Source organism: Choloepus didactylus, chromosome 10 (assembly GCF_015220235.1).
Source record: "Choloepus didactylus isolate mChoDid1 chromosome 10, mChoDid1.pri, whole genome shotgun sequence".
In the NCBI taxonomy this organism is placed as follows: domain Eukaryota; kingdom Metazoa; phylum Chordata; class Mammalia; order Pilosa; family Megalonychidae; genus Choloepus; species Choloepus didactylus.
The window spans coordinates 112,342,422-112,366,950 of record NC_051316.1 but is presented as its reverse complement, the minus strand read 5'-3'; the positions used below and the strand labels follow the sequence as shown (position 1 = coordinate 112,366,950).

General features: G+C 37.9%; 1 protein-coding gene across 7 annotated transcripts in view; it reads right to left on the bottom strand.

Moving 5' to 3' along the window:
* Window positions 1-9,616: 9,616 nt before the first annotated feature.
* Window positions 9,617-24,529, bottom strand: part of LPAR1 (lysophosphatidic acid receptor 1) — a 177,832-nt gene continuing 162,919 nt past the window's right edge. For all 7 annotated transcript variants that reach the window (XM_037798046.1, XM_037798044.1, XM_037798045.1 and 4 more), the window contains one exon: window positions 9,617-11,970. In XM_037798046.1, coding sequence (XP_037653974.1) covers window positions 11,669-11,970 — 302 coding nt within the window. In that variant the 3' untranslated portion in view covers window positions 9,617-11,668. The remainder of the gene's footprint in view (window positions 11,971-24,529) is intronic.

Below are 24,529 nucleotides of genomic sequence, written 5' to 3'. Positions count from 1 at the left end.
ACTGGGCATTTATGCTTTGTGTATTTATATTGTGTAGAAGGCTGGGGAAGTTTTCCCCAACAATTTCTTTGAATACTCTTTCTAGACCTTTACCCTTCTCTTCCCCTTCTGGGACACCAATGAGTCTTAAGTTTGGATGTTTTATTTTATCTATCGTATCCCTGAGATCCATTTCGATTTTTTTGCTTTTTTTCTCCATTCTTTCTTTTGTTCTTTCATTTTCTGTTCTGTGGGCTTTTAGGACACTGAGATGTTGTTCGGCTTCCTCTAGTCTTGTATTGTGAATATCCAGAGTCTTTTTAATTTGGCCAACAGTTTCTTTTATTTCCATAAGATCTTCTGTTTTTTTATTTACTCTTGCTATGTCTTCTTTATGCTCTTCTAGGGTCTTCTTTATGTAGCTTATATCCTGGGCCATGGTCTTCTTGATGTCCTTTAAATCCTTTGCCATGTTTTCATTCCTCGATTGTAGATCTTTGATTAACTTTGCGAGGTATACTGTATCTTCTGATATTTTGGTTTGTTTGTTTGGAGTTGGGTTCTCCATATCTTCTGGTTTTATCATATGCATTAAGATTTTCTGTTTTCGGCCTCTTGGCATTTGTTTTGCTTGATAGGGCTCTTTCAAGTTGTAAAGAAAAAGGGATATCGATCTAATTTTTCAGGAGCACAGTTTGGTGATGTACACTTTCTCTAACTAACCAGCAGATGGCGTCTGTGAGTCACCTAGATCCCTCGAGTCAGTTCTCAACCTTTTTTCCACTTTGTGTGGGGAAATGATTCTTGTGGGTTCAGTTGGAGAACTCAGTTTGGGTGTGTTGCTGGAGCTGTCCGCCCTGAATGTGGGGCGTGTGTACGGGTAGCCAGGGAGAAAGGGCAGTTCTAATGTTCAAATCCCCCAGGATCCCGGAGATTCAAGGCCGCTGCAAAAGTCTAAGCCTTCATTTCAGTTCAGCCCCAGCCTCTCTCTCTCGCTGATCCATAAACCACCAGACTTGTCGTAACGTCCCTGGGTTCTCCGAGCGGATCCCCCCTCCCAGCTGTGCTCCTCCAGTAGCTCAGCCAAGGGATGGCTGTGCTACGTCATCAGTGCACGCCGTCCCACAAGGGAAGCCCCGGGCCGCCAGGCCGTGTGGCGGTGCACTCCCAGCCCGAAGCAAAAATAGCCGAATGGGGCGTCTCAGCCCCCTCCTCCTCGCACCGTTCCTCCTTCCCAGCTCCGGGACAACTGGTGGGGCTTTGGGCTGTGGGCACAGCCCCGGGCAGGAGTTATCCAGCCCTCCAGGGACTAGCTGCTAGCCGTGGGGCTTCTTTCTGCTTCCGGCTCTCCCCTCCGTTCCCCCGAACCCACGGGTATCTGCTGCGGGCTATCTTCCCGGCAAGACAGCAAAAGGCCAGCCCAGCCCCCTCTTGCTGTGTTTTTCTGCATGGTTCCCAGAATTGGTACTGGAGCCGCTCCTCTTTTTTTTTTTTTTTTTTTTTTAAAACAGCCAGCTGGTCTCCATACGCTGAACCCTGGCTTCCTCAGCCCGCCGCACGGCTGCGGGTCTTCCAGCCAGCTTACTCACTCGTTTCAGAATGCCGACTCCTGGTTTCACCAAGTATACGGCCCCTCTGGAGCTAGGAGCCCTCATCCAGTTTGTGCATTGCTGTAGCTGGTATTCTAGGTCATTTTCTGGTTTTTAGCTAGTGTTTTTCATGGAGGCGTTTTTTTCGCCCTGTCTCAGCTAGCCGCCATCTTAGTTCCCCATCTTCTACCTCCTGTTTATTTTTAATACTAGTTTCTTAACCCTATCGTTAATTTTTTGGACTCTAAATTTTCTTTAAATTAATTCTCTTTCGTTTGAGTTAGCCGGATAAGATTCTGCTAGTACAACCAAGAATCCTAACCGATGCACTTCAGTGCTATATTTAGAAGTTTGTTAGACGAAATAAGAGTACTGAGTATGGTGTACAATTTCAAATAAGCATAAAAAATTTAATAATTTTTCTATGTACCAATAATAATGAGTTAAAGAATATCATGGGGGAAAATATTCCATTTATATTGTCAACCAAAATATAAAATACATGGGTATAAGCACTGATGAAATGGTTGGGAATAACATGAAGAAAGCTAAATTTTAACTGGGATATCTAAAAGTTGTGACTTGAGAGAAACTAAATGTTTGAATGACAATTATTTTCAAATTATTTTAATATAAATGCAATACCTATACATATTCTCTTTTTTCAAAACTATAAAACGGCACAGAGAGAAATAAAAATATATCGTATACCTCCTAAAATTATAAATTCCTGATGATTTAACACTTTTATTGTATAAAGTTAAGCCATGAGAGTACCAGAAGAAAATAGAGGTGTATATTAAAGGAACCCAAATGTGGGGAACAAAATTCTAAACCAGCTATTGCAATCAGGAATCACAAAGTAAAAGACTGATATACACTACACCTTTTTAAATTATGCAAACTAAAATAAGCATATAAATGGATAAATAAGCAAATGAGTTTAGTTAGTTCATTAGTTATTTGGCTTGTTAAAAGGAGAATTGATAAATTTCACAGCACGCCTGAAAAAGAGATAATACACTTTATTACATGAAAGGCTTCTTATATATCAGTTAAGAAAAAATAAAAAAATACCATGCCTGAAGTTTGTTTTCTTCCAAAATATATGCCAAAATGATCACCCCTCCATTTTATCATCAAAATAATTTGTGTACTTCCTCACCCTTGTCTAATCTTCCCCTCCTCCTGCTTCTCCTAAACATTTTTATCGTATTCTCTAGAGCAGAGCTCTTCAAACTTCAGTGTGCATACATATAGCCCGGGGGTCTTGTTAAAATACATATTCTGGTTCAGCAGGTCTGGGGGCAGGCCTGAGACTCTGTACTTCTGACACACACCCAGATGATGCTGATGCTGCTAATCCAGTCTTAATGTTTTAAAGACCAGCACGTCCAGTCTTATCCTCTCTCAGGTCCTCATTGAACTCATTGAACTGCTCACTTTGCATTATTGAGCACTTCAGGATAGGGCCTGTGTCATGGTGTCCTCATTTCCCAGGACTGCTTCCAGACAAGTCACTCTGCCTCCTCCTGTCAAAAATTCCCCATCCTTCCTGGTTGCTGTCATCTACCGGCCTCCAGGACATGCTTCTCAGAGCTCCCGAGCCATTGGAGACCCTGGGTGCTGGCTCACAGGCTTCCACTCCACCTTACTAAGCCCAGTCAGCACCCTACAGGACCTTCCATAACCCACGTGGCTGGCCCCGTCAGCACTCTGCACAAATTCTTGTCCTCTTCCTCTCCAGGGACCTTGCTCTTCTCCCTACCTGAACCACCAACTTCCCTCAGACCTTAGAATCTGAAATGGCTCCACCTCTCAAATCACTTTATTCAGATATTCTACTCCGAGCCTGACCACAACCTCCTATCGGGTGGCTTGGCTGAACTTCTCAAGGCAGCTTCACGGGCGTGCACCCTGTGCAGAGGGCACAGGGCTTGGGTTACTGCTCTGCTGTTGCTGTCCTGAAATTCTTTATTTTTGAGCAAGGGGCCCCACATTTCCATGAGTTTGAACAATGGGCCCTATGAATTACGTAGCTGGCCCTGCTTTTGTATGATACAAATGCATAGTATGTGAAATCAAACGTTCCCCCACCAATTCCATTCCCTAAAGGTAAACACCATTAATATGTTCTATTTTTATCAGGATAGGGTGTGTCTGAGTTCAAGTGCATATTTTTGACACACTTAATTCTTAAGTAACTAATATTAAATATTTTTCTTTAATTTACTGTTTTCGTATACCATATTCTAGACATCTTAAGGTTATGTGCCTCTACATCTACACTATTCTTTTAAATTATAAGTAGTGCATTTCATTGCATGGAGGCACCATAATTTATTTGCACTGCTTGGAGGGTGTAAGGGTCAGGTAAAGAAGTAGAATAGAGTCTGAGAAAGTTTGGGCCCTCCACAATGGACCAGGGAGGGAGAGCAAGAAAAAACAACTCCACCCAGCATAAGATATAATATGCTTTCATTCCCAATGTCAACAGCTCTGCTATTACAGTGAGTCTAAAACCTGCCAGTCTGCTTTCTGAGACACTCATTGAAGAGAATCTAGCCAGTCAACACTGTACAGAGCCCACACTCAGCTCTGTGCTTCACCAAACTACACACTTGCAGGGGAAACACACACCAGTTAATTACACGGATCCACTCAGCCCTATAACTGTGTTTGATTTGTTGGGGGAGAGGTCAGATAACCTTTCTCTTTATTTCACAGATCTTCATATTGAAACTCTACTTGAGAAGCCCTTGAGGTACCACACCTGAGGAGCCTCATCCACATCTGGCACTATACATGATTAGATCCTGAACTTGGAACTGATCTTGTAAAGGGATAAAACTTTTAGGAACATGGAGAGGGAGTGAGTATGTTTTCCATGTGGGAGGAACTTGAATCACTGGGGTGCAGAGGGGGTACTCTGATGGCTTGTCTCCTAGCTGACATCCAGTGACTCTTGCCTCCTGATATCCATTAACTTAGGTGTTCCCCTTCCACCTTGAATCAGAGCTGGTTGGGTGGGATACAGAGTGACTTGCAAGCCTAGGTCATAAAAGCCCTTGCTACTTTGCCTTGATCTTTTGGCTTGCTTGCTCAGGAGGAAGTCAGCTGCAATGTGGTGAGGATATTCAAACAGAGCATGTGGTGTGGAGCTGAGGCCTCCCATCCACCGTCAGCACCGATGTGCCAGGTGATTGACAACAGGGGCCATAGACCCTCACGCCCGTCAAGCCTTGAGATGAAGCCAGCTCCAGCCAACCTCTGACTAACCTTTAAAAGAAATCCCAAACCAGAACCACCCAGGAAAACTTCTCCAGAATTCCTTATCCACAGGAAAAAGTGAGAGAGAATAAATGTTTAGTTATTTAAAACCACTGAGTTTGGGGATACTCTGTTGCCCAGCAATAGATAACTAATAAAACATTTATCACATGAATGGATATTCAAACTCTCTTCTAATTAAAAAAAAAAAAAACTTGAAAGACTGACGGCATCCAATAATGGTGAAGATATGTATTAAAAATATACCATGCACTGTGGGACTATAAACTGAAAACAGTATTTTCAGAGCATATTTGGTATTATCTACCAAAACTAAAAATTAAAATGTGCGTTCCCTGTGATCCAGAAAAACAAAAAATTAGAAATAACCCTAATGTTCATCAAAATTAAATACTATTTACTAGTCAGGATCAGCTAGGTTATGTTGCAGTAATAAATGAACCACACAAACTCACTGCAAATAGAGCAAAAGTTTATTTCTTGCACATGCTATACATTCAGTGAGAGGTGGCAGGGTTTTTGCTCTACAGAGTCACTCAGGGATCCAGGCTGATGAGCACACTTCACTCCCTTCTGATGCCGCCATCTCCATGCTTGGCTTTCGGGAACTAAAGACCTGGAGAGTAGCACAGGGGATTTTCACTTCCTCAGCCTGGGAATGACACATGTCCCATCTACTCACAGTCCACTGGCCATAGCGAGTCCCATGGACCTGCTTAACTGGGAACTGTAGTTTTCCAAGAATCCAGGAAGAAGAGAACAGGATATTGATGAGTTCTAATAAGCTCTACCTCAACTACACCGAGAGGAAGATACATACTTATAAACATTGGATATGGATCTATCATGCAATGGCAAAAAGCCAAATACACTATATATATATAGTTAATCTTATTTTGTTGTAAAGGAACATCACCACGTTTCTAGCTAATACTTTGACATTAATTATACTCACTCGCTTCTCCCTTTTCTTTCTTTCTTTTCAAGCAGATGGAAGGCTCTGTTCTTTCCATTTTGGGAAGGAGAGTGGCAGGATGGCAGCAGCAGAAACCTGACTCCAACTCTCCATCTTCAGTCCAGAGATGTATCCTGAGATTCATGTACTTGGATAGTTCATAGATAACACAAACTTTACTCATTATCTTTGCCTGTGAACTTGTTCTTCATCCTGTGTTCCTTATCTCAACATAACATGTCCCATCTATCCAGGGGCCAAGGTCAGAACCTGGGGATACCTCCCTATCCCAACCACCATGGGGCCCCAACCCACACCCCCCCAATTCCACCCATCTCTGCACTCCACTGCCACCTTCATCGTTCACCTCAACTAATGTCACAGCCTTTGATCTTTTTTTTTACACAATTTTACTATCAACTTTATCTGCAAAAATTCTGTAATACACACTATATATTTTAAAAATATCAATGATTATATATAACATAGGAACAGTAATATCTAGATTCACAGATTCTTGAGGTTCCAAGGGAACTGGACTTTAGCAAGAGAAAACTTGTGATTGACTACGACCGAGAATTCAATTATATTAAAAGAAATAATGAGAACATTTACCTGTTTGAGTACTTTTGCCAATTTTAAGTAATCTGTTTTAATTAAATATACATCGTATAATGAATTGTCATTTTTTAACCCAAAACAATCTCTCTTTAAACATATATTTAACTCCTGTCTTAATGCCTTTTTGTTCCTAATTGTTTTTGGTTTTGACATTTTCTTTTTTTCTGAATCAGTAATGAATGCAAGGTTTCTGGTCTCAGTCTTTGAAGAAGAACATTACATAAACACTTATCATCAAATGTTTGCTTTTAAGAAAAAGATACACAATTTAGAAGGATATAATTCTTAATTTTCTTTTCAAAATAGTTTCTCTCCTAGTATCAGCCATGTGCTGGATTAGCCAAAATGAGGAAAAAGATCTTTCCACACCTTTGGTCTAGATGTGTGAATACCATTTATATCATGGATGTGTGGATGGGCACTCATAAGACTTCTTATGTCCTTCCCCCATTCCTTCAAAATCCCCAGTTCAAGTGCTTGCTGCTTCTTGGGCTAGAATTCGAGGACATTACATTTTAAGAGATCCTTCACAACTATTTTAAATCTAGTATCACTCTGATCTAAATTTACACTATTGGTTCCTTTAATGGATCAATTAAGTATTCATGAAGATGAATACAAAGAAGTGACCACTAACTTCACTATTGACCTGGCCCACTCATAATTAAACAGAAATGACATTCATAGTTTGTTTTGATTGAAAACTGAAAATGCAGAAGCCACATTTTGTCAGTGTCATTACTATTGTCAAGAAGAAAATCAAGGTCATAAAATGATTTTTTTAGAGTGTATTAAGAAATTAATGTAGTTTAATCACAACCAACTTACTTCCTAGGTTAACTAAGTAATATGCAGAGGTAAGAATTTTTCTTTGAAAGTTACAAGTACAATCTGCATATATGTGATTTTGAGAATAATTTGTTAACTTCAGCATACAACTATATAACATTATTATTTTAAATTTAAAGAAATGTTTCCTTACATGACCAAAATAACCCATAGGTCATGAGTGCTTTTTTCCTTTTTTTTTTTTTTTTTGTTTAGTTTAAACAAATGTGCACCACAATGTTTCAACAAATGCTAAGAATATGAAAGATGCAATTTGCAATATATCACATCTAGAACCTAGAGAATGTGAATTAGACAGAAATGGTATTCATTCTAATGAAAAACTCAGGTAACATTATGACAAATTAGTTTGCAGCATCAAAACTGTCCATTTAAGTTCTTTTTCCTCGATGATCAGAAGTCCTACGGTGTCTCCAGTCTCTTCACTGTGTTCTGCATGAGACCCATCCACAAGTGGGAACTTTTTGGACCTCCAATGACGGCAGTACACAGCTTTATCTCCCAAATGCTCCATGTCAAAAGCATGTACTACCTTGGGGTTGTCTTTCTGGGCATGAAGGTTTGCCATAGCTTTGTTGCAGCAATTTTTAACAGAAAGTCTTTCGTAAGCTAGATAACCAATTTCAGCTGTTCCAGCAGCAATGGTGACTGCTGCAATCCATTCAACTCATCGGATCTGGAAATCAAACTCATGGTATCATTGCTTGCAAGACATGTGCACAGGATACTGAGCACCAACGGGGCCCACAAGGACAACTGGAGTCAAGGTACGAGAGGACACCAGGCTGCTATTGCCACAGCCTTTGACCTTGACTTCTGCCTCTAGTCTTCTCTTCTTTTTAATTTATTCTGAAGGGTAAACCAGACTGTGCCACTCAGTTGCTTAAATCTTTTAACTGATTCCCTGTAAGTCTCAGGATAAAATGACTTTCAAGATCACTTCAGACTTCATAGCTGCCTGAGACCTTCAAGCGTCATTCTCATAGTCTATACTTGGTTCTCTTTCCCAAATGACATACTTTCTCTCATCCCAAGCACCTGTACATCTGGAATTCCTATTTACACATGCTAAATGCTTTCCTTTTTTCTAATGGTTTGTTTTGATGTGCACTGATTACCAGAGTAATCAAAGCTACACCTCTGTGCATCTCGGGCCCAAGGTGAGGGACAGTCCTGTACTAAGATGGTACTTTCCTAGACTGTGCTTTCTCACCCCTACTAAATTCAAAGCACCCATAAGATGAAAGATCTTGATTATTCTATTCACAGCAGCATCCTACAGGCCTAGTAGATAGAGGGCCCTCAAAAATTATTTGTGAATGAATAAATTGAATTAATGATAGTGCCAACAATAACTATTACTTGTATGTATGGCCAATCAAGAACCCTTGAGTAAAAGGCATCATATTTACAGAAATTGTCACATGGTACCTAAATCCTATCCTACAAACAACTCCAAATCTATATGAGGGCTTGGGATCAGGTAATGCTCACTTGGACTTAAAAAATAAGCAATTTGTGTCAAAAGGTCTCAAAAAAAATGTTCTGCTTAACTTGGTATTGTGAAGAAAACCCAATTAAAGATGTTTTTCAACAGGGTTTATCTAGCAGGAAAGGGGATGAGCTTATATTAGTTTCCCCTCAAGGAAGGATTCTTCTCTAGAGCCTTCAGGAGGAGTACGCCCCAGATGACATCTTGATTTCAGACTTCTAGCCTCCACAACTGTGAGAGATCGAATTTCTGTTGTTTTAAGCCACCCAGTTTGTGGTAATTTGTTTTAGCAGCTCTAGGAAACCATTACAGCCCTGTATTGAAAAGAACATAATTGGCATATAATTGGAAATAAAGATCTTTTTATCTTGTTAGTTATAAGACCTATAAGCATAAAGACTGCTGTGACTTTATAAACTCCTAATCAGAGTTTTCCATAAAGATGTCACTTTTTTTATGTCGGTTTTTCAAAACAAAACAAAACAAAACAAAAACAAACAAAAAACTCACCCTGACAATTATCTTGAGGAAGTTAAGTATTGTCCTAAGATGTTTTCCCTCCTTTTATGGAACTTAACCACCATTTCTTGAATGTTGAAAAGACTTATTTCTCAAGTTGAAAAAGCAGTTCTGAACTTAGGGAGCAAGTCACCTCAGAGTTCAGCAGCCCCTTGTGGCAAGGAAATAAAGAAGATCATGGAGGGAAGCAACCTGCCATGCAACTGACAAGCACCGACCAAAACCACACATTACCAAATAGTGATTGAGAGTGATTTATTAAGGTCCAATTAGTGTTTTTAATTTCAAATAATCCATATCTCCTTCAGAATAAAAATGCACATGATTAAAAACCCATTCTATTTTTTTTTTTTTTTTTTTTTTTTTACTTCCAGTATAGAATGCTCTGTATTTTGTACAGAATCTGTGCCAATACCATTCTGCTAACTGGTGAGTAACCTCCCCACCTCCGTTTCACTGTGCACTTTACAAGTCTACCAACTGCTCAAATGCCAGCCATGTACCGACTTCCTCCTTCCTCAACAGCCGTTCTTTGGACACCTTTCTCTTAAACATACTTCTGACTTCCTATACCTACTTCATGACTGCGTTACTCCTTACAACAAACTGCTGCATTTATTAGTTTACTTGGACAATGTATTAAACAGGCAGTCTATGAAATGGGATACCCAGTCACATACTGCCATACTCAAACCACCTAATAGAAGGGCCTCAAGCTATTTCATATGAAAATCCTTTATTCACTTGGCACATCTGATTTCTTTGTATTTTCTTCAATTCTACAGTATAGTCATGGCTACCAAGAGCAGGATGACTGGAATTTGAAATTACTAGACATATAAGGGTATCCTAATTAATGGTAATAGTTGACTGTTTTTAGTCCATCTTCTTATATAAAAAAAAGTCACTTGACTAAAATAAACACTGCATTTCTTTTGCAAAAAAGGCAATTTCTCTGGCTTTCCTCACAATCACCATGCATTGTAAAAGCAGTGAATTCCTTTTTATAAAAGGAAAAACCATAAAACACATTTCACATTAAAAAAAAATCCTTCATGGGAATATGTCTTAAGTAAATAATCAATTATATGGACAAAGTTTTATGTACATGAAATTTTTGCAACATTATTTATAATAATGAAAAATTGGAAATAGCCTAAATAGTCAACAATCTGGGAAACGTTAAACAGACTGAGGTGCATCCATTAAAAGGAATATTATCTAACCATTAAAATTGTGTTTCTGTAAAATGTTTAATGCCATAGGAAAATGTGGCAATTCTGAAATAGAAAAAAGATCTGGTTACAAAACTGCTTACAGTATGGTCCCAATTATGTAAAACAAAAAGTATATAATATACATATAGGCATACAGAGAGGAAAAAAAGCTGTTAATGATGGTTATGTCTGGCTTGTGAAATTACCAGTAATTATTTTTTCTTTTTTATTCATTTCTATAGTTTTCAAGTTTTCTACAATGAGTATGTGTTATTTTATAACTCAGATAAACACAGACTATTTAAAAATTCCTCTGATGTACTTGGTAATTAGAATGCACTTGTATATCATAAATATGTGAGAACAACATTACCATGCTTCAACTTCAAGGACTTTTGATAGTAAACATACATTCCCTGTTTGCTCTATACTTGATACAACACTTTAATGAAAACCTTTTTGTGATTAGAGCATTGTTTGTTTCATAACCTAAACAAATACTGGCTTTGACCTCTAGGTTCTTCCATTTTCTAGAAGATTTTACCATTAGTGTTCTTTTATCTTTTTACGTAAGGCATAATGCATGCATATAGTACATGCATGCTTTCAAAGAGAATAATTCTAATTTACAGCTTTCCTACATAAGGAAAAAACTGGAGCTACGGTAGTTAAAAAAAAAAAAAGGCTATTGTCTTGTCCATCACAAACATGCTGATAGGCATAAACAAACACATGTTTATTAAATGAAATGTATCCTTTAAAAATAAAAAAAGGGAAGCCTGTATGTAAATGAAATTTGTGGGCTCAATTAGTCGGAATTTATCCTGACTGCCACGAAACCACACAAAATCTTTTAAAGTCTAGTTAGTGTGATCTAAATGGACACTCCAGTCTGTTCACGAGTTCCATTATAAGGACCCCACTTTCTACTTTCATAAAGAATGGGGATCAGGATGAGGGTTGTCACATAAGCTAATTTCCGAAATATATCAAGTCTTGTGGGGTCTAGGAACAAATACTGCCATCGGTTAGTGTTTAAGTACATGAGTTTATTTTCTCTTCTCTCTCACACCCCACCTTGCTCTTGCAATTTGGTAGGGGGAGGCTGTTCATCTCTCCGTGGATCATGGCTGGGTTTTCACCTTCAGTTTCCTTTCTAAACCACAGAGTGGTCATTGCTATGAACGCCAGCCAAGATGGTGTGGTTGAGGGAAGAAGCGGAGCGGTCTGAGCCTTCCATGGGGCCACTTGTGTTCTCACTGCGCTGGCAGCAGAGGATCTGCCTGAAGGTGGCGCTCATCTCCTTGTCACGGTAGGAGTAGATGATGGGGTTCATGGCGGAGTTGAATTCGGCAAGGAGAAGGAAAAATTTCTCATAGGCCAGAACGTCACACTGTGGACAACACACGTCTAGAAGTAACAAGACCAATCCAGGCGTCCAGCAGATGATGAAGGCACCTACAGTGGCAGGGGACGGATTGGGAGGATTTCAAGAAAAGAGAGAAAGAGAACATATAATTATAAAACAAACAACCAGAGTGAAATGATTTCTGTTGGTGATCTAAATTTGAACATACTGAGAGTCAAAGCACTAGACCATCATTTCAAATGAAATGCCCATTTTCTGAATCAGTGTTTGTTTTAACAACGATAAAATAATTTAATAAAACCTCATTAATTCAGATCCTACTAAAGTTGAGTATCTATAACAATGATGACAATTCGTTTAGCAAAGAAGAATCTGATAAGAAATTGAGAAAGGAAAACTGCACTGAAGAGACATACTTCACTGCTTAGAAAAACATGGTTTTTAATAGCATAAGATTGTTTTCAGGCAAAAGGTAAGCACTAGTGACCAATGTCCTTTGATGTTCACCTAAAGCACAGTTTCTGAACCCAGGTTGACTGGGCTCAAATTCTTGCTTCACCATTTAATAAACCGGGCAAGCTTGGGCAAATTACTTCCCTTACTTCATCCGAAAAATAGAGTTGATTATACTTACCTAAGTAGGTTCGGCGTAAGGATTAAATGAGTACTTGGAAAGTAATCATGACAATAATTATTATCTGCTCAGTAATATGGGCCTGATTGGATATAGCAATTTCCAGTGATAATGTTTGTGTACTTTAATTTTTATTCAGCGATTGCTTACATACTACTTTTTAATGTGCTTTATAAATACTAACTCATTTAATCTTTATAATAACTATGAGACTGAAACTATTATCCCATTGTACAGATTAGGAAACTGAGATCCAGAAAGATTAAATAATTTGGTCAAGGTTACAGTACTAGAAAGTGGCAGATGGGAGGCAAATCCCAGAGTTTCTGTTCTCAGAGGCTGGCTCTTAATTCCACACTCCAGAAAATACTACATTCTACTTCCACTACTTGAAACTAATAAAATTAATTATTTTATTTGTTATTACTAATTTATATCATGTTTGTTCTCTTCCTCCCCCCACTTATTCTGAATCGTTAAGATTTTACTGTAACTGTAAGAACAGAAATCTAGATTATGCTCTTAATTCTATTTTATGTAGTTGCTGAAATCACTCACAATTTGCCCCCCAGGGAAATGGAGGATGCGAAATGGCCTTAAGACCTACCATAATGTTATCCCAGGATCTGCTGGGAATCCTTGACTGAAAAGACATGCGCCAAAAGGACCCGCGGGCACCGTCATGTTCCGTTACCTCCCACTTAATGGGCACCATATGTATAATCAGGCTGCATGATGAGCAGATGGGGGGTGGGGACCCCAGAAGGGCATCTGCATCTTTGGATTTCAACAAAGGCTGGCCTAGGTGGGAGCAGCCTTGGACTGGGGTCGTGGATTTGGACTAACCTCAAGGAATGAGTTTCACAAAATGTAAACAAAAGAGATTCCATCTCCCAACAGCCTGGTTTTGTACGTGAGCTTTCTTTTTTGAACTTTTTCAGCAGGGAAATGAAAACAAAGAAAGGAGAAAAGTATCCCCTTAAAGCTTTTTGTTCTGCAACACCAATGTGTATTGATTTTAAACTGCTGTTCACTTTGAAGACTGTCCAAGGTGCTTCATTTTCTAATAAATACAATACCTTAGACTCTCCTTAGAGAGGAAAAAAACATTTCAAATATCAGGAGATAATAGCCAAGAAACTATTTTAACCACCAGTAAAAATGTTAATAAAGTATTCATTCCAAGTCCTTGAATTTCCTTGCTTTAAAATCACTCAGAAAGCTAAACATAAAGGAAAATCAAAGGAATGCCTCTTGGGTTTCTGAAATAATGCATTATTCATTGAGAAGCCAGGAAGGGATTATTCTCATGGTGGAAAATGCTTGGAAGGAAAATACATGGTTCCATTATTCCATTTGGATACTAAAAACACACAGCCCCTTCATGAACAGAAGAGAATTCTTTCAATTTTCCTTTTCCCTTTCTTTTATCAAACATGTAATTGAACTGCAGTTCAGAGCCTGATTAGATACTGGCAACATGTATCTCAACAGATTTATTTTAAATAAAATGATAATTTTTTCCTTCAAGAGGCAAAAGGGAACAACCTTATTCTCACACACTTGCTCAAGCTGCTTAACTTTGTTCAAAAGTTCCAGAAATAAAATAGTTAATTGTTTATAATTTTTTCTCATTTTAAAAGTTCAAAAATTCTCAAAAAGAGAATAATATCTTTCCAAAAAAAAAAAAAGAGTTATGTCTCAGAAAGTAGTCCATGGGCCTTATTTTAGACCAAAAAATACAAGGAGATCAGATTGCTAGACTGGAGAAATTAAGTGGAAAACATCAGGCCTTGACACCCATGCTAGCATATAGGAACACTTCACTAGAACTGAGTCCTCTCCCTCCTTCTTCATTAAAAGCAATGTTTTTCCTACTATGATGAGGTCCAACCAAACAGTACCAACACTCTATATTTGGATCTTCTAGACTTGATCAAGTAATTTATGGGACTTACTGTAGAGGCCTCAGAAATCAACATCTAAAACAGATAATATGGAATTTCCCCTCTTCTCCCCTCCCTTTTCTTTCATAGATGTGCCAATGATGAAACTGACCAAAAGACAAAAATGCACTAACAAACGAAAAAATGGGGCCTGGAAAATTCCAGGGTGATTAGGCTTCAGAACAATAGTGAGTGCATACTCTGAAATCAAGTTTGCTCAAATTATTAATTTCCCCCCATGTTTCCCAAAGCAAAAACAAATGGCACCCAAGCCCCTTTAGTAATAAGTAGACAAACATAATTCAAGTGGATGATAGGATTTGAGATGTCCATCACAGACATTATCAACACAACCTACAGAGAGCCAAGTACGTATACATGACAGGAAGACTGACAAGAGTGAAAAGAACCCTCATCTCTGCATGTATAAAATGGAAAAGTGATAACTCCCTGCTTACTTCACAGGGCTAGCACGAGGATCAAATTGAGGTGTGATATGTAAAAGCCCTCTGTAAACCGCATCTACCTGACCACCACTACTTATTGCCTTTGTGGGAGGCATAGATGTTTTAGGGCTGGCATAGCACAGTAATGGGGTAGATGTCCCCTAGGGAAGAACATGGAAGTATGTTCTGGAACACAGAGACCTGGCATTGTAAAAAGCTCTAAGATGTTATCAGCCTGGTTATAAAAGACTCCCAGGACTTGTAGTTGGATAAAGGAGGTTAACAAGGAAGAAGAGAGAGAGGGAACAGAGAAGCATGGAAGATTTGAATCATTTTGGAGATTCTTATGGGGCCAACTTAATACCTACCAGGGGTTTCTTGACTATATCACTGGTACACAATAGGACCAGTGCTTCAGGTAGCTTGTATATTTCCAGAACATTTCTGACAGAGGAATCCCCATAAAACAAGGTACAAAACCATGGAACGGTGTGCAATGGTATGAAAGCAAGGGAAAATACAAGTCATTTACAATTATTTACTGTAAAGTTGGAAGCAGAAGCGGCAGAACCTAAGGTGCCCAAGGTCATGGAGGGCCTTGTACATCAGGGAAGACATTTGAGAATTTTGGTTCTCAACCATAGTTACAAACATAAAGTTTGCAGAGCTTATAAAAAAAATGATTTTTACAAACACCCACCCCCCCATGAGATTTTTATTTCATTGGCCTCATTGGTTAGATTTTCATTTAAGATACAAATTTGGTGACAGAGTGGAGGAAGAGAATGACCTAGGTAAAGATAAAGGCAAAATATCAGATGCTTCTCAATTCCAAGGAGAAATCATGAGAGCCTGAATCAAGGAAGTGGCAATGGCAAAAGAGGTGAAAAAATTGGAAAAGTGTTGAGGAGAAAGTCTCCATGAAAAGGATGAAAAAGAAGGAAGAGTCTCGGATACAGATTTTCAGTTTGGAAGAAGGAAGGATGGTGGTACCTTTCAGAGGGAGGAGAAACAGGAGCGGGGGTTGGTTGGTGTGCTTTACGTACTCCAGAAAAGTCCATATTCTTTTAATCCATTCCTGTGGGTGCAGACCTGCTGTGGGTGGGACCTGCTGTGGGTGGGACCTTTTGGTTATTTCAATTGAGTTGCGACCCACCCCATTCAAGGTAGGTCTTAGTCTTTTATTGGAGTTGTATATGAGAAGATAAAGGACAGAAAAAGCTGGGAGAACTTAGAGAGAAAAAGGCCCAGAGTAGCTAAGAGAGGACCCACAGAAGAGCAGAGAGGAAACTACTGAAGCCAGAAGCTGAAAGCAACAAACCCAGGAAAGAAGACCAGAAGACATTGGCCATGTGCCTTTCCATGTGACAGAGGTGTCCCAGATGCCAACAGCCTTTCTTCGGAGAAGGTATCCTCCTGTTAATGCCCTAATTTGGACATTTTCATGGCCTTAGAATTGTAACTTGCAAGCTAATAATTACCCATTGTTAAAAGCCAGTCCATTTCTTGTATATTGTGTTCCAGCAGCTTTAGCAAACTGAAACAGTGGGTGTTTTGTGAGGGGATACGATGGAGTAGAAGTGATCATCAGAGTTATGTATATTTAGTTTGAGTTACCTGCAAGACATCAGATGGAGAAAGCCCTAAAAACATCAGGATAGACTCATGGCTATTTGAGTCCTGAGAAGCTGTCTCTCAGTGTGCAGAAGAAGCATATAGTTAAATTCTGCATGATTTGCCAATATTACAAGTAACAAGGTGGGGTGGATATTCAAAAATATCCATGGGTCGAAATAAACAGAATTTGCTCTTCCTAGAGCAAGCTCCATTATTTCCTTACTCATCTGTCAAATCAATCTGTGAGGGTCCTGATGCCCACAAAGAGGGAAGGAGAGGTGCTGGAATTTAGACGCAGAAGGCAGAGAGGAAGAAAGCTGTTTTGGAACAACAGGTCACAGCTGCCGAACGAGATCATATTACCACACCTTCCCTCAAATCTACACAAACCCATCAGCCAAGTAATGCTTACCATCTGGCGTCACAATTAGAGTCTTTTCTTCTAGAGTGACTTTTTCCTAACAAGTTGAACTTTGCTTATATATGGAACATAAGAACCAAAGTTAAAGGGAAAAAAAGTCCTTGACAGAGAGGACCTCTAGGGAGAGAGCCCATGATTTTTCAATGAAAAAAAAAAAAAAAACACACACATACAGAAAACATTTCCATCCTGGCTGGCAAATTTGTGTTTTTATAAAAATCAGACATCCCACAGATCCAAAACAAGTCAAGGTTAATCAGTTCTACACCAGTGCTGTGCCCAAGTTAACCTCTCTTTAGCCTCGTTCTTCTCCTTAATAACAGCTTTACCTATTTCAGAGGCTTGTGATGGGGATCAAGTGAGAAAATAAGTGTTCAAGTACATAAACTACTTTTTCTATTACCACTAAATCATGTTTTCCTTCAGGGCAGACATCTTGGTATCCCAGGATCCAATCCAATTTTATTTCATCTCTGTAATTACACTGTGAGCTCTACCTTTCAGGAACTCACATAAAGTGGTTAGCTAGGAAATTCTCCTACATTATATATCTTAAGAGGCTACATTAGATAATATTCCTCACATACAAATCTTACTCCTTAGTTTAAGAGCTAAGGGATCATTATAATGGTGATGAATGTGGATGGCCTTTTGAAATTAGAACTTTTTCTAGAAGAGTAACCTAGATTAAGAATAAAATCCATTTTGCAGAACACTGGTAAGATAATCAATGCAACTGAGACATCTTTACAATATGTCATTTCTATATTGACACCAATTTTACTTCATCTAGATTTCTGCCCAATGCTTCTACTTCTTCATGGTCATAGTAATTGCCAAATACAGTTAAAGTCTGGAAAATTATTTCATTCATTGCATAATGTGCTCTAGTGTTTTCCATCACTCACTCCTGAGAGCAACATTTTCATTTAGAAAGTGCATTAACAACACACAGATCTCTAAAGAGGAGTAGAATATGCGTTATGTTCTCTTTTAACATTCTTGGGTGAAAATTTCAGCCCCAAAACACTATTCTGATCAACACAGTGCTGACTTTCCTACACAGAGAGGAATGCCAACACTGCTTTGCATCTGGCACCTTCTGCTCTCACTACCATTAAGCAGTGAGTGTCCTATACATACTTGCTCTGTGCCCTATAGCCTGAGATTCTAACTTTATCCTACAACTGTAGCATGTGGCTGAGCGACTTGCCTGCTAATACCATGTCTTCCCAAGACCATTCTGTGCATGAGAAAAGCCAGTCAAAACCACTTCTCCACTGCTATAACACAGCCAAGTGAGTGAGCAATACCTTTCACCTGCCTATTGCAACAGGAGAAAGAGTTGGTTGGTATTTTGTGAGGGGAGGTAGGGGAGTAAAAGTGAGGAACTTCTACTCCTAATCAGCCCCTCTTCCTCCACTCTTGTCCCCTGCAGACCAGCTTCCACACAGAAGACAGAATGATGTTTCAAGAGCATAAATCAATTTGCCCTTCGTAACTTTCCTGCTTAATATCCTCCAAAGGCTTCCTAGTTGAAATCCTTTACAGGGTTCCTGATTCCTCACCAGTCTCTCAGACCTTATCTCTCTCCACTCAGTTCCTCATTCACCAGATTCTAGCCATACAGCTCAAGCTCATTTCTGTCTCAGGACCTTTGCATTTATGTTTCCTTCTGCTGGGAACATCCTTCCTATAGATCTTCATGTCTGCTTACTTACCACTGATTGCTACCTCCTCAAAAAGGCTGCTGTCCCTGGCTATCCTAGCTAAAGCAGCCCCCACCACCACCACCACCACATTATCCCATTTTATCATCTTCATATCCTTTATCTATACCCCAAGTTATCTATTGGTTTATGTGTCTATTGCCTATCTTCCCTCTACTTCATGGAGTGAAGGAAGGAATGTGCTTTCTCTTTCATTTCTGTATCTCTGGCGTCGAGAATAGTGCCTGGCATATAGTGGATATTCAATAAATAGCTTCTGCTGAATGAATTAGCAAGTCCCAGCTAACTGTCTAATAGGCATATCCAAAACAAGGAAAATTAATTAGAAAAGTTATTAAATTCTGTTTAGAAACTAAATATTATATATACAGTTTGCCAAGTCTTTGAATGTATGCTGCAGGGCATTCTAAGGCCTTAGACACACTCTATATGCAAAAGTCTCATTATCTAGGGAAGAAGATAACATGAGTACATTTAGTACAACAATGTAGCAGAATGGATCAGTACCATAAGAGAATTTCACAAAAGCCCTGCAAAACTTCAGAAAAGAGTAAGCACAGACATAGTGAAGGGACTTAGGGAATGCTTTGTGGAAAAGGGAGTATCTAACAACGGCTTTGAAAAAGGGATGGAATTTTAAAAGTAAAAGATTGTGAAAGTGCAACTGCAGCAGAGGGGATGTATTACTAAATCCAGAAATCAGTATATGTTTGTGAAACATGATTCAGTCTAGTTTTTCTAGAATGGGTATTATGTGAAAAAGGTGAGAAAGAACTCAGGGGAGAAAGAATTTAGTTACTACCTTTGGTCTTACCATACTCTTAAAGTTAAGCAGAAGTTAGTTTATTGGAAAATGTGGCAGACATTTATTATTTACTGAATATCTATGCCCACATCCCCTGCGTTTCCTAGCCTTCTTAGGGATATACGGAGCCATATGATTAGTTCTGAATAACGAACTGCGGCTGAAAATGATGTGCATCACATTCTGGCTAAAGCATTTAAGAACTGGTGCACAATCCTCCAACTCTCATTCTCTATTGTGACAATCAAGGAAACCTCAGATTCCAGGTGGTGCTGCCACAAGATGGCAGCACCTACAGCAGCCTGGAGCCCTGAGTCAATGCTTGGAAGGGAGCAGCTCTGGGAGCCCCTGGACCTGCAGTAAATTTTGCAGGACTGAGAAATAAACTTGCATTGTGTTAAGCCAGAAATTTTGTTGTGTATGTTACTGAAGCATAACTAATCGATTATTACTGATTCTGAAGGGTGCTGGATCATCTATGGAATCTGCAAAGTTCTGGAGATCTAGGTTGGGTCAAGGACCTAAGGGAGACATGACACAATCAAGTTTCTGCTACAGGAATGTAGCTGCCATCAATAAACACTTCTCTAAGCAGGGCTCTGCTGCCCCTAGACACCGCTGCACCATCAGAACCTAGGTTCTTCAGTAGCTGCCTGAAAAAATCATTAATTGTCCCCACATGCCTTTGGATTACTCCCTGATTATTCAAAGTTCCATCCGGGCATTTGATTGGCCGTGCTTAAGTATCACATCTATGTTCTAGCTATGGCAGGACGGGGGAAGGGAAGATATCCTACGCACCTGGCATATACTTTCTTAGCATTTTTTTAGTATAAAGTACAGTTAGAATTATTTATCAGCATAATCAGTGTCCATCCACAGTAAGTTTAATATTCATAATTTTTTTTCTAAGTGTCATATTTGCATTTTGCTACAGGGACTCAAAATCAGTGAGTTGTTTCCATATATTCATATCCTGATAATTTGTAATACAACTTACTTAATTCAAGGGACACTAATAATTTATGAAAAGATGATAAAGATAATTCTAATCAACCTAATTTTTCTTTCCAGCATTGTATATCAGCTGATCTGTTTTTTATGACTAATGTTTAAATGATGGTAGGAAGCTAATAAGTTCCTTGAATTATGTCTATTTTTTTCCAATAGAAAGCCTCAAAATACAGAAAAGATATGAAACAGGAATTTAAAAATCACTGATAATCCAACAATCTACAGGCATTTTAATATATGATCCTGTATTTTTAAAATGTTGCTTCTTTTAATGCTATAATTATGCTTTTCCTTGTTGTATATGAAATTAATACAGAAAATCTGAAAAACAAAATGAAACTAATACTCTGTCATCTCTCTCATCATAACTCTGATAACCGTATTTGCATTTTTATATTTCATATACTTTAAAACAAATGCATTTAGTTTTTCCATTTATACCTATGTACACAGTTTTATATAATGTGCATTTTCCATATCATTAAATAGTATTTGCAAACATGAATTTCCTTTGCTGTACATAATTACAACAACAACTTAACTGTTTACATACAGATATAAATGAAGAAAATGACCAATTACTCATAATAGGAGTATTATGAATAAAGTTTCAATGAATTTTTTGTACATTTAATATTTGACCAAATCTTTATTGCGTAAAACAGTGTAAACACATTTTGCCGTGGTCACTAGGGTTAAATTTCCCTTCAGAAGGGTTATACAGATTTAGGCACCTGTAAGCAGTGTATCAGAATTTTTTATGCAGCCTCTGAGAGCATTGAGAATTATGATCTTTTAAACTCTTTGCTAATTTGATAGGAAAAAAAGTATTTTGTTTTTGTGAATACCCATATTGTTGAATAGTCATGAGATCAAGTACTTTTTCATATATTGACAGGCTATCTGAATTTCTTTGTCTGTTAACTGTTCACATCCTTTGCCCACCTTCTGTTTGGCTATTAATGCTTTCACTACTAAAATGCTATTAACTCCTTTTATATTTAAGACATATACCTTTATTGAACATATTAACTGCATGTATTTTCTCAGGTTTTTTAAAACCTTTTATGTTTTTCTGACAGAGTTAAAATTTGTATTAAAAAATGTCAATCATCCTTTGTAATTACTTTCAAAAGCTTTTTTTTTTTATTAAATTCAGTTTTATTGAAATACATTCACACACCATACAATCATCCATGATATACAATCCACTGTCCACAGTAAGATAACATAGTTATGCGTTCATCACCAGTCTATCTCTGAACATTTTCCTTACATCAGAAAGAACCAGAACAAGAATAAAAAATAAAAGTGAAAAAAACACCCAAATCATCCCCCCATCCCACCCCATTTGTCCTTTAGTTTTTATCCCCATTCCTCCACTCATCCATACACTAGATAAAGGGGGTGTGATCCACAAGGTCTTCACAATCACACTGTCACCCCTTGTAATCTACATTATTATATAATTGTCTTCAGGAGTCCAGACTGCTGGGTTGGAGTTTGGTAGTTTCAGGTATTTACTTCTAGCTATTCCAATACATTAAAACCTAAGAGGTGTTATCTATATAGTGCATAAGAATGTCCACCAGAGTGACCTCTTGACTCTATTTGGAATCTCTCATTGGCTTTATTTTTATAAAGTCGTTTTCTATCCAAAGAATGTAAACGTATTTACACATATTTGCTTCCAGTTGTTAGTGATTTCATGTTTTATTTTGTACTCTTTGAGTCTTTTGGAAATTATTTTGGTGAATATTTTAAATAGCTAATTTTCTCAACACTATTTGTCAATGACTTCACATTTATATGAATATGGACAATATACACATCTATAGCCATATTTTATATTTATACCAGTGTCCTTTCCACAATGCTAAGCGCTTTATGTACAATCTTGAATGGCAGGCATTGCCATGTTCACATATAAGAGTTCCAAAAGGAGAGAACAGAAAGATGGAGGGAAGGATATAATCAAAGAAACAAAAGAAGAAACACATCTTGAGCAAAATGCTTGGGTCTTCAGTTTGAAAAAGCTCACTTAGTGCTGAACAGAGATACTGAATAAACATATAAACATATATCCTTATGAACTCTCTGAAGTCTAAGTATAAAGAGAAAATCATAACAGCTTCAGGGAGGAAAGACAGGGCAGATAAATTACCTACATAGGAATAAAAATTAAAAATGAATCATCAACAGCCATAAGTTATAGGATAATGGAAAAAGTTCTACAAAATTTTGAAGGTCAAGAACTTTCAGCCTACTATTTTTAAACTATATAATACTTTCCCAAATAGCTTTCAAGTGTATGTGGATTTTTTTATAGGTACATAGATCTGTGGTAAAAATACAAAATACATGAGAGTGATAAGCAGCAACTTCAAAACAACTCCTAAAAAGGGAGGCAGGAGGAAGGGATGGAGGTAGGGCTTTGGTCATATCTATAATTGTTTTAAAAAATCAGAAATAAATAAGATAAAATCTTAATTATCTGTTTGATTTTAGTGTTGTACAACTAAAGGTCTGTTATATTATTTTATGTGTTTTTGTATATTTGAATATTTCACAATCAGAAGTTTTAAATAAAAAAATTAACATGAAACTAAAATTTCCACTTCTTTTTTTCAATAAGAAATGAGGAGAGCACATAGAATAGTAGAAAGCGTGCTCGGTCTTGTCTTGCTTGGGCGATAGTGTTGATATTCTCTAAAGACTGAATTTAAAATTTAAATTTTAAAAGAAGCATTTTTTTAACTTAAGTTCAAAACAGTAAAAATATATTTCACTAGTAAAAACAGATTTCAGATGTACAGCACAAACCTCTAAAGGAACAAAGAATTAAAAAAGAAAGAAGGAAAGAAGGAGGGAAATAGGAGAAAGAAAATGCCTCTATTTCAAAAGGCAGGAAAGGAAAAGAAAGAAAAACAGATAAAACACAAGAACAAACAAACAAAAAATGGTAAACAGGATGTCAAGAATAAGCCCAAACATCTTAGTCATAATAAATGTGAATGCACATAATTCCCTTATTAAAAAACAGATTCTCTGATTATATACAAACAATACTCCATTACCCCAAAGAAACATAGCCTGTGTTGTTTAAAAGAGACTAGTCTAAAACAGAATGGGATATCACCAAGAAAAACAGAAAACAGAATTCAAGAAAAAGCATAAAATGGGAAAAGAGGAATATTTTATACTGACATAAAACACATAGTATCTGCTAAGAATCTGTTATAATATTACCCTTTATGGGCTGATAAACATAGTACTGAATTACATAAGGCAATTCTCCTATAAATGAAAACAGATTTTGAAAAAGCACATAGTGGTTGAGCCTAGCACATCTCGTAAAACCGACAGATATAAGTAGAAAAAAAATGGACACAATTTTACAAATTTAAATAATTCTGTCAACAAGCATGATTCTACCTATTTGTAACTGTATACCTCCTGGAAAAAAAAAAGGATAAAAAATATCTTTCTGATTTCCTTATCACAAGTTATTGGTGCTGTAGCTACACTGACTACTTTTTGGCTCATGAACACTCCAAGCTTTCTTTTCCTAGAAACTTCACAGATGCAATTTGTGCAGCCCGGAATATTCTTAACCTCCTTACATTGCTGGCTGCTCCTCATCCTAAAGTTTCTGCCTCATAAAGACTCTTTGTTCATCCCATTTTGAAAAATGCCTCCTTTAAATCCTCTACCACAGAATCTGTGCATTTCACAGCCCTCTTCTAAATTTCTAACTACCTATTCATTTTTTTTGTTTGCTTGTAATTATATATTGATTCCTCAGTGTTTCAGTTTTCTAGCTGCTAACACAAATACTAAACAATGGGTTGGCTTAAACAATGGGAATTTATTGGTTCACGGTTTTGAAGCTAGGAGAAATCCAAAATTGAGGTGTCAGCAAGGCGATGCTTTCTCACCGAAGACTGTGGAGTTCTGGAGCTGGCTGCAAGTAATCCTCGGTCCTCAGCTTTTCTGTCACATGGCAATGCATATGGCAGTGTCTTCTTTCTCTTC